Source organism: Hetaerina americana, unplaced genomic scaffold (assembly GCF_022747635.1).
Source record: "Hetaerina americana unplaced genomic scaffold, ioHetAmer1.1.p SCAF_6, whole genome shotgun sequence".
Lineage (NCBI taxonomy): Eukaryota > Metazoa > Arthropoda > Insecta > Odonata > Calopterygidae > Hetaerina > Hetaerina americana.
In genome coordinates, this window is record NW_027287205.1 from 77,897,737 (window position 1) to 77,914,672 (window position 16,936).

General features: G+C 37.2%; 1 protein-coding gene across 3 annotated transcripts in view; it reads right to left on the bottom strand.

The window, feature by feature from the left end:
• LOC139695051 (lachesin-like) overlaps nucleotides 1–16,936 on the bottom strand; it is a 1,045,117-nt gene that overhangs the window by 210,256 nt on the left and 817,925 nt on the right. For 2 of the 3 annotated variants that reach the window (XM_071593656.1, XM_071593654.1), the window contains exon 3: nucleotides 13,939–14,045. In XM_071593656.1, the coding sequence (XP_071449757.1) occupies nucleotides 13,939–14,045 (107 nt within the window). The remainder of the gene's footprint in view (nucleotides 1–13,938; nucleotides 14,046–16,936) is intronic. The other variant, XM_071593655.1, reaches the window with a different exon arrangement.

A 16,936-nucleotide genomic window follows, 5' to 3' on the forward strand; every position in this document is an offset into this window, starting at 1 on the left:
GGGGAGGGAGGAAGGAGGGGTAGGAGAGAGGAGGGAGGGGTTGGCGTGCGTGTAAGGAGGCGGGTTCCGCAAGAGAGGGGAGGGGTACATGAAAGAGTTTTAGGGGTGGGAGGGGATCGTGCGAGGTCGGAATAAAAAAGAATGGTTTGAAATATAAAATTGAGAAGCAAAAAAAAAGTAAATGTATTCCGGAAAGAAGAGAAGGTTCCTGGTTCAGATTTTACGCCGCAATAGTGAATGACCATGATGGGAAGGCTGTATAAAAAATACCACGGATCATTTTTCAGGCTGATCACCTCAAGTGTTTTATACAGCGCCCTCATGGAAAATATTGGTCTCAGTTTTTCCCTCAAAAATGAAATTCTTACCATGTTAAGGAACTATTTGAGGAATTTCATTTTATTTAACTCAGACTGAAACTTCATACAGACGCTTCTCAGCAATATATTCAGGAGTTGCTAATAACATTTTACTGTCATTTAATTCCAAAAACTTAATAAGGCAGCTGAACACAGAATAAAAGTGGTGTATTAAGGCAAGGGAATATAGAAGGGCTTTGGTTAAGGCTTCCTTTAATTTTGAAAAGGTTATGCTTTCAAGTAAATAGGAAAGCAAATGCATTAAGAGGATGATGAATCGGAGTATTTTGCTAAGGGGAATGGAATCTTGGAGAAGATGGAGTCCAAATTTTATAAAATAAATGGAATTTATTAGGGAAGAATATTTAATGGATCAATGGCGAGGAATTATGCCACCATGAATAAGTTTGCGAATGAAGAAATTATTGGGAATTATTAAAATATGCCAGGAAACAAAAAGGGGAAGACTACTATATATATATAATTATAGTAGGTAGCATTTCTTAATTATTCCAAAAAATGCTTCCGATAAATTTCATATTTATTAGGAACGACTTCTTTCAAAAAAACGTTCAGCAATACTTTCATCTCAGTAATAGTTTATCGACATTAAGCAAATATTCCTTTCACATTTCTGTTATCTCCTAGGCCGGGGTGGCGAACCTATGGCACCCTATGGGAACCTATGGCGCCCAAAGGAGCTCGCGGAGAAAGCATTTCGACGCGCAGAGCTGAGTGGGTGCTGCGGGCCTTTTCACGGGTGTTTAGAAGACATGGTCGAAATAGCAACCAGAATTGATCCGAATAAGTAGAAGATGGGCGGTTAAAAAAGAGCGCTGAATACAGTTGTGTTAGTGACCTCTGTCATCGGAACAATCCCTTTGACTTTCAGTGGTCAAACACTTCCTGCGCCATATACTTTTTTCCTTTAGCACCCACAATATTGTTCTTTTGTGTCAGATCGATGATACAGCAAGTCTAAGTGACACTCCGCACCAATCCGAATATGTCTATTGCTTCGATATCATCACCACTCTCTTTCTTTGATTGTAGTTCGTTTTATTTACTTAATAGCGCGTGAGTTTCCTTTGGGAATGTTTGATCTCTTTTTCTCTGATCTCGGAGGAAAATCAACAACTATTGATTGCGAGTATTACTTTATTCCTCTCACAAAGTATAATTTTATATCCCATGGCAAAGAAGAGGTTATAATGCATGACTGATGCTGATTTTTTTATGATACTTAACACAAATAATTAATTACCTTTGTTATAAGATGTAATAAAACACTTAAGCTAAAAAACTAACTTTGTATCCAATTAGAAATTATTCTTTTTCATTATTCAATCATTCAATTCCTTTTATAGGCATACAAGTAATCGATACCCCAATTTCACTTGATTCGTTGGCACGCGAGTTAAGTATATATTCTTATTTCATGAGCTTTGGCACTAAATTGCCAAAAGGATCATCAATCCTTACCCTAGGAGATCAACAACGGGTTTGCACAATTGCTGTCATTGATAATCTATGTTTATTCAGTATTCACCAATAGAATTAAAACTATTCTTTTCAAAGAACGTTTAGACTCGAATGTTGCCGTGGTCTCCGTGAAATACAAACGTGATTTGAAAGCTACGTGAGTTGCTTCTGTTCACTGTCGATTTTAAGAATTTCAAGTAAGTGTATGGTATTAAGCCATTTCTGCGGAATGCTGAGGAGAGGCGAAGTATACATGAAATGGAGGGAGAGAATAGTAGCATTAAATAAATAGTGGCGGAGGGTATCTTTGGAGGACATGATACACCGTCAACATTTGTGGGAAGTGTCAATTAGGCACACGATATGAATGAAACAGGAAACTCACGAGCTTAGTCAAGATGGCAACATTAGAATGAACGTTTTACAAATTATTTTAACACAATAAAAATTTATTGACCAATTTTCCATCTAACATATTTCGCTAAACGTTTCATGCAGTATATATGCAGTAGGTAACATCTATTTTTTTATATAGTACCTTTTCGATGATTATATCAATTAATAAAACATAACTATGCCATTTATTCTTTAAAAATACTCCCAAGAACCTTACATTACATTATAGCATCCATAAAAACATCCCTTTATTATTGGTAGTCTACTAGTTAAGATAGGTTTCGAATGGAGACAGAGTAGTTATCTCTACATTTATTTCCCAAGCTTAATAAGCTCATAGGGATACTTAACACTAAATGAAACTATTCTTCGATTCCGTATGCTTTCTACCTCTCTTCATTCGTCTCAAAATGTCTTATCATTTCCTTCACCATGCCTAAAGCTCTACTTTCAATCAGGGCCTCCAACATTCCATCAACAAGTGCTCTGTATTCATCTTCCCTGCCCCTTTTTGATTTCTCCCAACAATCCCCTATCCTCCTCTACCTTGCCTATCACTACCACGTTTTCCTCTCTGTTCATCACACCCTATCCATCCGTCTCTACACAAACATCTCAAGAGCCTTCAATCTACTTTTATCATTTTGCTTTAACGGACATGCTTCCCCACCGCATAAAACCAAGATCTAGTATATGGAACTTTTAACGGGTTTCTCTTAGCTTTTTTTGATCGATTTATGAAAATTTAAGGATAAAAGAATACTATATATTTCATTTTATTGCACCAGAATTAAAAGTATGGAATATTTTCTGCTTTGAATTCCCCGAAAATTACTATCAATATTCATTTAATAAATTTCCAATATAACGCCTTAACATAGAAGATAGTGTAATTGTACTTATTAAGGAATATATTGCCAGTAAAAACGATGGTATGTATAATTACACAATTTTTGGATGTGACAAATGAATGAATTCTACGGAGTATCAGAAGATGGTTGTTTTTTTATTAATTTATCAATCCAGTCCAATATTGCAATAAAATATTAATAAACGTCACAAATTGTAATTAAAAACTTCAAAACTCAGTTTAAATATTTTTATCTAACGCTTCTTAATATTAAAAGAAACAAATGTGGAATTTCGGCATTTTATGAGATTCGAGCAATATATTCTAAAATCTAAACGTTCAATAAATCGTATTAACTATTTCCGTCGTTCCTCCTTGAATTTCGTTTGATTAATAAATTAAAATTTTATTTATTTATTTTATTTTATTTTTATTTTATTTATTCAGTATAAGTCCGAAAACAGCACATTCTGGCCTTTACATCGAACTATTAACAACGATAACAATGATCACATTTACAAACACCCAAGCCCTAGGTGGAGGAAAATTCACCCAGGCGGGAATCGAACCCGCGACCCTTGGAATGGCAGACGAGGACGTTACCCCGCCGCCAACGGTCTTTAATTGGTCTTTCATAATGTCCAGAAATACCAGTTACATAAGCGGCTCACCTACTTTCAACCTGTATATATTATTTCCGCACTTGCACATGGCAAATAGAAACAAACATATCACTTACCAAGGGTTCATGTAGCCAAAAAAATGCTAGGAGCCCAAATTAGCCTTGAACCCACATGTAACTACAAGTAAGCTATGCGTATTGCAATATTGACGGCGCTACGCATACTAAAATGGTCTTGTTCATGGCCACTTGCCCTCGTTAGCCTAGGCAGCTTACGACAGAAAATGAAAATATGAAAAGATAAAATACATTTTAGAAATAATAATAGATTTATTCTGGAAGTAAGTATTCTGGAAATATGCATACTATGTCTTTTAATCATTGACGAATAATAGAAACCATGCATTTTACAAAAGAATTCGTAACTAGAATTCGGCACAGAAAGATTATTGCGATGACTGAACGATATTCCTTAATAGAAGACTAATCTAGAACATGTAATGCATGCATTTATCACTTCCATACATTGATTCTGGAAACATTTGATTCCTCTGCATAATTTATATTAGTAGGTCTCCCCATAATTACGCTTTCTAGGATTTTTTTCGTCTTGAATATCATCTTATAATCCATGTAACAAAAAGTTAAACATAATAGCGCACACGAATGACTTTAATCTATTTTTGGGTGCTCATTGAAACTCAATTATGTATGTCTTCACATATTCATACGAAGTAAATGAAGTACCCTCAACCTCAGTTTCAACGTCTTTTCAGTTGCATAGAAAAGTATTCGTCAAGTACTTAGGAAATTATTTAATGGAGTCTTTCCACTTTTAATCATACATTTTAGATACATAATGAATTTATAAGGTATTTAAGTATGTAATTGGCTAAAATTGTCACTAAAGGCATTGTCTCGTTCAATCTGCTTACAAGCAGAGTTTATATCATAACTATAAAAATTATATTTATACATGTATTATAACTATATTTTATTTACAAAGGTTGAGCAGATTTTTAAATTTTAGTAAGTGCTTATTAGTCATAGTCTTTAGTATCTGATTTGTATTTACTAAATGTTATAAAAATATACCAAAACTTTTATTCGCTCAAAATTAAGTTGTACATTTCATTAACAAAAATAAAAAATACTTTTACATTTAATTATTTAAAATAAATATTCTAGTATCCCATTATTCGGTAATAGTTCACATTTACATTTCTTTTCTGAGGATTTTAAAAATACCCTACCGCAAATGCCTGACATATAATTATAAACATATGCGTGAATGAAAATTGAGACACTAAAAGTAAGATGGCCCTTGAGTTGCAAAAGAACCCTTGCACGGTCTTACTGACGAAGAGAGACCACAAGGAAATGGTTACCATAATTTAAAAAAAATCAGCAACCGTTTACTTTCAATTTTTATTGCACTATTTGCGTTTATGGCCCTCCTAATGTGTACATCTCATCTGAGTTTTGTTCCCCTACAACGGAACCATATTAATACGAGTATTGATAATTACCGATGAACACATTCTATACTCATCGAGTGAATTGCAAAAAGTGGGCAAAGTGAAGGCGAAGATGATGTGACGACTGCCTTGGGCGTGGGAGTACGGAGATGCTAGACAAATTTGGATGCTGGGATGTGAAATGACCAGGGCAGGGGGACCAGGGCTGTGCCATTCGCTCTGGGAGGAAATCGGCCCCTTTCACCTCAACCTCCTGCCTTTCTTCCCAGCCTCTCCCCCATTCCCGCTCCTATTTCAAGGACTCAGAGCCCACTCTATCTCCCTGTAACGTACCGGACGCCCCTGGCGATGAGGGGCTTAAAGGAAGAACGACGAGAGACGGGCTACGTTTTTGTTCCTTTCTTTTTTATATATATCCCCCGCCATTACGGGTCCCTTACCTCGCGGCGACGCAGTGCTGGAATAAAGCCGCTGCTCGCTCGCACCGAGTCCCACTCACCAAGCCGTCTCTTTTTCTCCTTAAATTGAGTACCGGAGGGAATAATGCCTGTTCGCTTTGGCGTGGACGGAAAAGAGGTAGGAACACTTTTTTACGATGCAAATTAGCGCCAATGGTCTACGCACCCCGACGGTTTTTTGGGGTTCTTGAGAGGTGGAGGATTTTGAAATTGTTATATCACGCGAATGAGGGCGGAGAGACTGAATAGAAGAATAATTAGAACTACGAATTCATTTCAAAAGGGGATCGAGATGGTGCGGGGGCTAACGTACTGGCTTCCCACCCTGAGGGCGCGGGTTCAAATCCCGGCGGTGTTGAATATTTTTCAGAGGTATCTCGATCCCTACTTGAGGTGCTTTGTGGAGGGCACTTTGAGTGAGTACGCCGTCCGTCGGATGGGACGTTAAGCCGCGGACCCCTTGGCGCCTTTCGTAAAGAGTAGGCTAATGCCGACGCCGGGTTTCTCTCCACCCTTCATCCTTTCCTGTCCTTCCCCTATGGCGCAAATGACCTCAGCTGTCGGTCGCCTCCCCTCAAAACTACTACTCATTTCAAAATGGAAATGGACGCCAGGATAAAGTTCTGTTTAATGTCTTTTGATGCATTAGACGGATGAAATTACGAAGGTATGGATTATTATTTTACACAAGAGTATGAAATTAACATAAGCGAGTTATGACTGAATCAATGGGAATATAATTCATCAGTAATTGATGTACATTAAAAAATTATGACAAATTATTATTATAACATTTAAATCACAACAAAATATGTGAACTCACTTATTTTAGCCTTGCTTGAAGGCAGGCAGCTCGATTCGGTAAAGTTGTAATTTTAAAAAGATGATTCGAAATGAACGTTTTAATAAAAAACAAAGTCGTTTATATCACTATAATGTTTTCATTACAAACAAAAAAACCTCTTTAACCTTGAGTTAGAAATGTTTTCATATTAAAAGACACATACGTTGTATTTGACAGTGAAGGGTTACTCATTTCGCGGCTATTTCACGTCCGCACGTGAACATTTTGGATGTATACTAAACGTCATAAGTGGGAGATATGTTTCTCTGGGCCACATTTCCATATCAATTCTTCCGGAAAATTTGAGAACCATGCTAGAGTGTCCAAGCAAACCATGACGACGAGGGCGGCAACACCTTTACAACCATAGATAAATAATATTTGGAAAATTAACCGGAAAAAGGGGTATGAGTCTCCCCCGCACTAACCTTATAAAAAAAAAAGATAATCCTTCACAACCTTTCAACCTCATGCCAGCTAATAAATTTGGAGAGTGAAAAACCCGAAACGATAAGTCGAGCATTGGTGGTGATGAAGGGGGACGGTGGTGGTGAGTGGGACGGTGAAAACGGAACAGATCGACCGCGGCGGAGAGAGAGGGGGAAGAGAGGGGAAAGGGGATCGTCATCCATTTTAAGCCGTGGACTTGAAAAGCACTTCGCGGCCGGGGGAAGGACGAACTGGCGGGGAGACGGGGATGGGTTTCGGGGAATAAATGCAACAGAAAAAAAGAGAAATAAAATAAGACAAACAAACGTGAAGGGGAAAAAAGTTCTAGAGAGAGAGGGAGAGAGCGACACTAAGTATTCTTTGTGTACGGGGGCATGACAAAGGAGACAACAAGGGAGTTGATGGACTCTTAAAGCCTTTGTAACAAGTGGTAGAGAAAAAAAGGGACAAACGGCAGAGACTGACTGGGGGGACGGGTAGTGTTGGAAGGGGGGGGAAGAGGGGTAGGCGGCGAGATAAATGGTGAAAGTAGGAAGGGGATTGCGGTGGGAGGGTGGGGGGGGGAGAGGATGGATGGAGGAGAGAGGTAAAGGTTACAGATGCGTGAGTGGTTGTAAGGTGGGGAGAGGGGGTCAAAAGGTAGAATTAATTTCACTCAGCAATATGGATAATCAAAACCAGCAGTGCAGCTTAGCAAAAGAACTAGCACACTGGTGTCTACAATTTTGGAGATATGCACGAAAACTAAAAATAAAAACTAAGCATTTCAAAATAAAAAAAATTAGCATCTTGTGTACTATTCATAATTGAATAAAAAAATTTAAGTTGAATTAAAAAAATTACATGCACAATTATTTGCGTATTTTTTTAGTCTTGCGGTTAAGTTTGGATTTGCATGAACACACTTGCCTAACCAACGTATCATTTACGATGTTTATATGGCACCACATAAAGTGATAGTCAACACAATGATGAACCCTTTCCAGAGTTAAGCACTGTGTATGTGTGTACATCTATACATATCTCGAGATAAATTTCACCAAAGCGAGTCATAACACTTTCACCTCTTGAGAAAGTGGTGACTTAATTGAAAATTTAACGTTTTTTTGTTTGTAAGCTTTTGTTTGTTTTGCTTGGTATTGGTTAAAGGTTTGTGTATTTTGAGGAAGTATTTTAGCAAATATATGCGTTCATAAATAATAAATCAGTATTATATACCAGTATATACCTAAATTTTTTTTTGAGATAAACAAGGGAGTCATCGTTCTACTGGTGTGTAGCGTTTGGCCACCCAAAACTTACCTTAGCCGATAGACTACCAAACATGCTGCTACTCATATATGTATGTATAAATGCATATATATGTGTATAAATATATATATATGTATATATATATATATATGTATAACTTGGACAGCAACAAACAATATAAGAACGCATAAAAAGAACACTCAAACGTTATTTCCGGATAATTTCGACGGAATTCAGCTCCGTCTTCATCGGAAGAAATAGAAGTACCCTTATATAAATAAATATATATATATAAATACAATAAACGCACTATATAAATATATATATATATATATATATATATATATATATATATAATACGGAAACACACACGAGCAATATAATATTGGGACGGCACAGTAGAGCACAAATAAAATAGTAACACTTAGAATGACACTCACACGGTAAATTGTTTAAGCTTTCGGCCTTCTCCGGAGCCTTCTTCAAGGAAGACTCGTAGTAAGTAAGAGTCTTACTTGAAGAAGGCCTCGGAGAAGGCCGAAAGCTTAAACAATTTACCGTGTGAGTGTCCTTTTAAGTGTTACTATTTTATTTGTGCTCTATTGTGCCGTCCCAATACATACATTATACATATATATTTATAAATATATACAAGGGAGATCAAACAGCAACGAAAATTTAGTAATTTCGTATAGTTCAACATGACTTCTTGCCACAAGGTCAAGCAATCAATGAAGAGTACTGCTTACAAGTTCAACGCCGTTTTCGCGAAGCAATACGAAAAAGTCCTTATTTTTGACGAAACAATTTATGACTATTTTACTATCAGAAAAATTCACCTGATTACATACTCACTGCTTGTTCCTGAATATTTGGCCAAAAATAGTACTATGATGATGTCCTAGTCTTAATATTCGCCCGGCATTGCCCCGAATGACTTTTTTCTATTCCAAAAAATAAAGAGAGCCTTAAAGGGCCATCGTTTTACCAGCATAGATAAGTGTGAAAACGCATCCTCGAGAGAGCTAAAAATATATATCAAAGATTTTGACTTGACCCAGACTTGTTTCGAGGATGCAAAAAGCGCTGGCATAAGTGTATAATAACCTAATGGGGACTAATTCTAAGAGGATAAACATTAACATAGACGAAAAAATGAAATATTTTCAAATAACTTCAATTCTCGTCATTTATTAAACACGCATGTTCAGGCGGGACGCAGTATAAGTAAACATGAATATAAAAAAGCAGTTCATTTTTCAGTTAATGATGATTTCAGTCACTTTTAACCCTCGATCAGTGAGTGCCAGGATGTAAATCTCACGAGACTGGGAGAATAGAGTAAATAAAAAAGATATTTAGAGTTACGTTATTGCATGTATGAATTCACAATGCGACTCACCTGTTTTTTTCAACATCATATGTCTCTACGCTCGTAAAATCGTACGCTCATAAATACATTAATAGGAAAGTGAACTAAAATATCATCGCATGAGCAGGGGACTTAAGGTAACCAAATGTGAAGGACGGACGAGTTTCGGTCCGAGAGAGAAATCCTCGGGGGAGTCGAAAGAATGGATGATCACAAAATGTCGTGGAGGTATTATTTGGAAGTGAGGTTAATACGGTCACTAGGTCATGGTGGAATGGTGGACCTGGATGCGGGTAAGGCGGCCAAGGAAGGATTAATGCTCCCTCCTGGGACATAAACGCATTTTTCTCAAGGGGTACAACAAGGACCATCTTCTCTTGTCGTGGGTTGACTAATATCGGAGAATGTTTTCATCACGCATTGGATTCACACATTTTTATCGTTTTTGAATTTCACTCTTTATGTCGGATGTAATTTCAATGAGTCACGAAAAATAGTATGATAAAACGATAACAATGCGCCTATATCGTATACAAGGGCGTTCAGGAAAAAGTGATCATAGAATTTGAAATGCCATAATTCAGCGCAAAAATGGATAATTCTATGTTTTTAGTTACCTAATTTTTTACTGCATAAGGTGACTTAAGTTTAAATGATGTGACTCCAACATTGCGATAACGGCCGCCTTAGAAAGTTAACTGATATTCAGTTCGCTTGTGTTCGAAGAAAAAATAAGTCCGTGGCTCCCGAATTGTTGAGTATCTTTAGATGAAGCCGTAATCTTAAAATGAGGTTTGAAAAATGGTCTATTTTTGAAATTTTAAGGAGGGACTTATTTTTCTTTAACATTCCCAAGGTAAGAAGCATATCAAAATTGTACATATTAATGTAACAATTTCAGAGTGTAAAAATCATTCGCCTTGACCGGGATTCAAACCCAGATCCCTCAACGTCCGGTCGAGTGCTTTAACCAGTTAGGACGCCTCGATATCTCAACTGGCTAAAGCACTCGACCGGATATTGAGGGATCTTGGTTCGAATCCCGGGCAAGGTGAATGAGTTTTACACTCTGAAATTGTTGCATTGAATTGCACATTAGCGAATGACTCCGTTAAAAGTTACTGTTGAATATCCCTTTCAATTATTTAAAAAATGGCCAAATAATTATAAGAAAATAATTATGTTACTTCTGTGGTATGAAGGACATAGAACAAAAAACATAGAGGAACATTCTTGATAAAATATGTATGGAATATTTGGAGAAATAGTAAAAAAACAAAGGAAGTAAGTATTCTAAGTGGTGAAGAATAGACGCGAGAGATTAAGTGTTGGAGAAAAAGAATGACAAAATGGCCATGTTAGAACAAATATAAAATCGTTTTAAAACACAGCGAGGAAAGACTGAAGTCAGCCAACGAAGAACGAAGAGGAAAGATTACCCTAATCCGATGTAACTGTCTGGCACAAGACCTGTTGAATACAATGATTTTAAAGTACTCATGATTTCAGGCAACTTCAGAGCGGTTAAGCAGATAAAATACCCAAGAGAGATAAAGGTGAACTAAGACAAATTGTTCTACGAGTTACTAAGAAGGTTACCAGGGTGAAAAAGATTCATAAGATCAGCTTTAGAAGATACATAAAATTAGCAGAGGCCATGTTAAGAATTGGAAATGGTACATCACTAAAATCTTTGAGTGTACTCATCTTGTAGGGCGTTATGTACGAAAGAAAGAAGATAGGAGGACAAGGGGTCGGTGGCATTATGAGAAAGAGAGAGAAAAGATCAGTAAACAGCTCAGAGTTAAGTCCAGTCATGTCCCATCTCCTACATCCGACCCCAATCCTTCTCCCGTTCCCTGGCATTGTGTCACTCTCTTGTAATCTCACATCCGTCTCCATTCCTACCACCGTACCCTCCGCCACTCGCCACAAAAAAACAAAAAAAATAACGCTGGGAATCTGTTCACAAGTCGACGCATTCTCGCTAAGGAATTTGAGCACTTTGTCTCCCGACAGTTCCTCTTTTCCTACCCACTTTAACTTTTCCCCATGACTAGGCCAGACTTTTAATGGCTGCCATCTCCAAATCGGTCGTTTATATAATGCTGCGCCCCTTAGTAACGCGTTCAAAAATATTTCAAGGCATATTAATGCCCTTGGGTTGGGTTACGGCAAATGCGCATTCGTCAAATGGATAGGAAAAGACCTACTTAAATCTAAACGCTTATATTTTAAGGTTAGACACAAACGCCTAAAAAACGAATAAAACTCTACATTTAAAATGATAACAAAAGAAGCCTATGCGCGTGTCGACATGTTTGAACATGAGCGCATACGTATCTGTATTACCATTCAAATTGGGTGCTAACTTCAGCAGTTGAAGGAAACAAACACCAACGTAAAGATGTACATTGAATCTAAGTCATCATTCTTACTAGGTAGCCTACCGTTTAAGGTAAGTTTTGGATCGACAAAGAATGAACAAAGAGACTTTTCTTTGCATTATCTAACAAAAAAGCATGACTCTTGACATTATAGTTAACCCGTATTTAATTCCAAATATCTCCTATCTCTCCCATTCACTCCGTCCAGCATCCCTATCCTATTCATCCACTTACCTCTATTGCTCGAAGTCTACTTATATCGCAGTCGTCAACATCTCATTCCCAATTAAAATATTGCATTCATCTTTCCTGTCTCCTTTGGATTTATCCCAACAATCCTTTCTTCTCTCCCACCATTCCTAGCATTTCTTCATTTGTTCTTTTTCCTATCGATCTTATTTTTTTTATCCTTCTCCACTAAATCCTTCAATTTCCTGCTTCAATGAACATTTTTCCGCGCGATTCAAAACCCCACCCCATATCAAAGTTTTGATGACTCTTTTCTTAACATCCTTATTCAAAGCCCCTGCCATCAACTCCCTCTTCCTGGTGAAAGCGACTTTGCCTACCGAAATTCTTCTCCTTATATTTCTACTACTTTGACCTCCAAAATATATCCTGCATCAGTAATTCTACACAGCGTATAACTTTTGTAAGGCATACTTTCCAATCAAAACTACGCAACTGCATAATCTTGATGAAAGCCATAGCGTAATGAACAGGAGATTTAGAAAAATTAATCTAATATGAATATTTTGTATTAGCTGTATTACACTTGACCTTCTCCTTGAGTCAGGTTCTTGGTAAAATAGTAAGGTAACTTTTCATCCATTCTGCAAAACTAAACATTTGACAACGTCGTCTCAGCTATTATAAAAGTGAGATAATTAAATGTTGGGCAGGCACAATTATCGGCAACCCTGTCCTTAACTCTTATCCACCTCTATCATCATCTAATGAGAAGAGGAAGTCGGGCGGGCGAGGTGTACAGAGTACCTGCCGGAATTATTCACTATTCGTTAAATTTCCACGAGGTTTGATAGCTTTTACGCTTCATAAAATTAACACGCTCATTTGGAACGCTTTCTTTTTGTGAGAGCAGCAATATGTCCGTGCAACTTCGAATGAACCTCAATTCATGATTAAAAAGGCCCAATGCACTTTCAAATTTCATTAAACCATCTCACAATTTCCTCAACTTTTCACAAAAACCTAGTCAGGTTTGATTATGCCAAGTTGGAGGAGAGAATAAAATAACGTATTTTATTTGCGAAAATTTTAGAAATAATAACGAATGTAAAAATGATTTTGCCAAGGAAAAATTGCTGGGTGGCTTTTTAAATTTGGGAATTCAAAAAGAGATAATGAAAATCGATTCTTTGAAAAGATATCTTCAGATTTTGCTAAGATATTGGTGCGCAACCGTTGGCGAATTCATTTAGAGGAAAATAAATTATTTTTCATCATTGAGATACTCATTTCGAATGCGCAAACTGTTCGTAAAGATTACGTTGGCACTCCATCGAGACAATAATTTTGTTTTTCGATGTACTTCATGATATTTGAGTCCAACAGCGTCAATTTAAGCAATTATATCTACCTTTTCACATTACCTTTACCGCGAGTATTACCATACAAATAATTTACACTTTGAATGAAAGTTTATTACAACAATTTTCAATAAAAACTCTTGAACTCTAGAAGTTTTTTTTCTTGTCTTTACCGATCACATCCATTATTTAATGATACACATGCGTTTTATTTTATATGACAACCACTCCTGATTTACTATTCATGCCCTTTTGGAAATGGTAGTCACGAAAAGGGAAAATAATTAGAATAGGCAAAAATTTCATAATTTACCAGCTTAATTCTACAACTTCATTATTTTTCAATCCCACCCTCACGTTTAATATACGAAAAAATTATCAGAACATATTCATGCAAGGGTTTCGAGTGGAATTGAATAATGCAAGAACGATAACTGACCTTGTATCCTCTCAGGTTTTCCACCACGCAGGCCAAAAGTGCATCCCTCCCGACGCTCACCGTGACATTTGGAATCGACTCCGTGAATCGCGGAAGTAAGGCCTCTGCTGAAAGAAAAGAATTGATTGAAGATAATCATAACCACATGAATGGACGTATTTTGCACAGATTCTTGGTAGTTAAAATGAGTATTCCAAATGGAATGGCATACTAATGCATTAAATTGATGAATGTAAGTTTTTTGTAAGTATAGAAACCTTTCAAGCAATACCTAATTTTGTAATTGAATGATTATGTACAAATGCAATTGCATTGAGTAAATTACTCGTACTCTTCAGTTCCATACACATAGTCTCCTAAAGCAAAGGTACACAGTTTCATAAGTTACATCACCAAGATTACCGAGGTATAACATCGGTAAAGTTTGAAGTCAATACAAGAGGCTTATTTTCCTATATTTATGCCAAAGACGTGAACTATTCATAATCATCACATTAATACTGAATATGTGTTGTCCAGCGATTGTTTAATATCGCTAAGAGGAAATGAATGCTATAACTGGAAATTTCATTATTTGTTTATAGTATGGTATACAAGAAAACTTATATTCATTAAATCAAACCTGAAAAATAATAAAATGAATTTATTATGGAGAAAATATTTTACCAATGAAATAATGATTAACCCAGCGAAATGAGAAAAAAATTTGGGATGTATTTAAATTATGAATCTGCCAAAAGTTACCATGTTGATGCAACGTTATAAAGTAATTTTTCATATAATGCCACCACAATACAGGGTTCGTCCGGAAAATAAGTGTACTGAGCTCAGGAAAAAAAATTATTGCACTTTTACATATCTTAAGCTAATATTCCTCAAAATAGGACCCTTGTGAGTCGATAAACTTGTCCCAGCGGCGTTCCCATTCCTGGAACGCTCCCGCGAAGGCATCATCGGGAACCTCTCGAAGACTCGTCGTCGACCTCTTCTCTGCCCTCCACGAACATCTTGTGCCAACAAAAGATCATGTTTCTGGACATGGCTGACTCCCCGTAAGCCTGGTTAATCATACCGACAGTTTCGGTAGACGATTTCCCAAGCTTTACCGCAAATTTGATGGAATAACGCTGCTGCAAAAACTTCGGCATCGCGTTCCGTGACGTGGGTCGAAGCGTGGAGGTTCGCGTTAACAGAGCTCCTCACTACACCACAGCTCAGAGCCGACTGCCTTTTTCAGCGTCGCTTGCCAACATACCCCCCTCCAATCGCAGCCCGTCAGAGCGGTGCTGGGCGCGCCTGGAGCGGCGCGCCCAGCCCAGGAGTCAGTACACTTATTTTCCGGACAAACCCATGAGTGTAAGCTTTATTATCATGAGTGTAAGCTTATTCTTAATGAAAACTTTGCGGACTTCATCGAAAATGCGGTTAATTTTAGAACAGTTGACGCTGCAGTGATAAGTTAAAATTACCTTGAATTAACTCCTGTTAACCTGCTCCTTTCAACCAAAATCACTAAACGTTCAGGATGCATTTCAGGTAAATATGCTAAAAGGTTCTTCGAGTATGATATCAAAGCTAGAGTACCAACATTGTGTAGTAAGGCTGATTAATAAGAAGTAAAAATATTTCTAAGCGGTTATTACATTATTCACGTCATTAGTAATTTTCTTCCACACTTCACGATTTCAAATTTCAAAATGCTCACCTGCATTAAGGCAGCTTCGTTTACAGGAAAAATTAACCGTATTCTTTTATAGCATAAGCCATAAAGGAAAATAACTGGTCTCGTTTTTTTTTACTTCAAGGATACATTATATAAATTAACCTCTTTCCCAGCCGGCCATTTTTTTGCTCCGCTGTTATTAATTCAAGTCCCCTTTATTTCCAGAGCCACAAGCGGTTGGTCCTTACGCTCGTTTGGGCATCCACAACTCCAGCAAGTCCCCTCTTTTTCTCCTTCCCGCTTCCTTCTAATTATGGCATGACATAAAGGTTATCCCGCGTTTACCAGATGGAACGATCGCCGCAACTATTTACCTCGCATATGATATTGTGAAATGAGTATTGCTATTTGTTGTGCGTGAAAAATGGAACAGGTGGCGATGCGATCTCAGGGATTGGTATAGATAAGCGTGGGGAAGATTCAAAAGATAGGGTTGGTGGAAGAGACTCGGGTGGTGACGATCTAACAACACTTAAAAAAAATGAGCTAGCTGGCAAAAAAAATGATAAACCCATTTTTGGTCGCTATCGTTGGAAACCCAATGATTCAATGCAGTTCTTCTCAATGCAAAAATTTCAGAGTGTACAAATCATTCGCCTTAACCGGGATCCCGGGCAAGGCGAATGATTTTTACACTCTGAAATTGTTGCATTGAGAAGAACATTAGCGGATGACTCCGTTAAAAGTGACTCTTGCGGCATCTCCCGCAGTGTCTTTGGCAGTTCTCCTTTATAACGTCGATGGTCTTTCCAGGTGGAATAAAGTTGTTTTCTTATCTCCCAAAAACCCTTTCAGCGATGAATCTTTACACTTTTAACCTTGAACAATTAAAACAGAATATCGGCTGCGGAATTTAGCAAGCATGACGATTTGGATATCAATTAAAAAAATTAAGCTAGCAAATGGTATGCAAATGGAATTCTTCCCTCAGCATTCTCTTTTATTTGAAGTAAAAAAACACAATTCATGGTTAACATATACTTCTTACTCTTATCCAGCAATTTTCTCTCTCTCATCTTGTTTTCTTACGAACACTTAGCAACAGAATTGGATGTCCAGTGTTTTACCTTAATCTCATTTTAAAATGAAATTTACGACCAAGATTCAAAGATAGCCGAAGGGAGATTTAGGGCCAATTTACGTTTATGAATTTCGCTCTCTCAAAGTGGTCATAAAGATTTCACTGCACGTACTGTATTTACCAAACAATTTTATAGAAAAACCAAAGATTTTATCGAAATCGCATTTCTTCATCGATACATTTCCCTTCTTTTG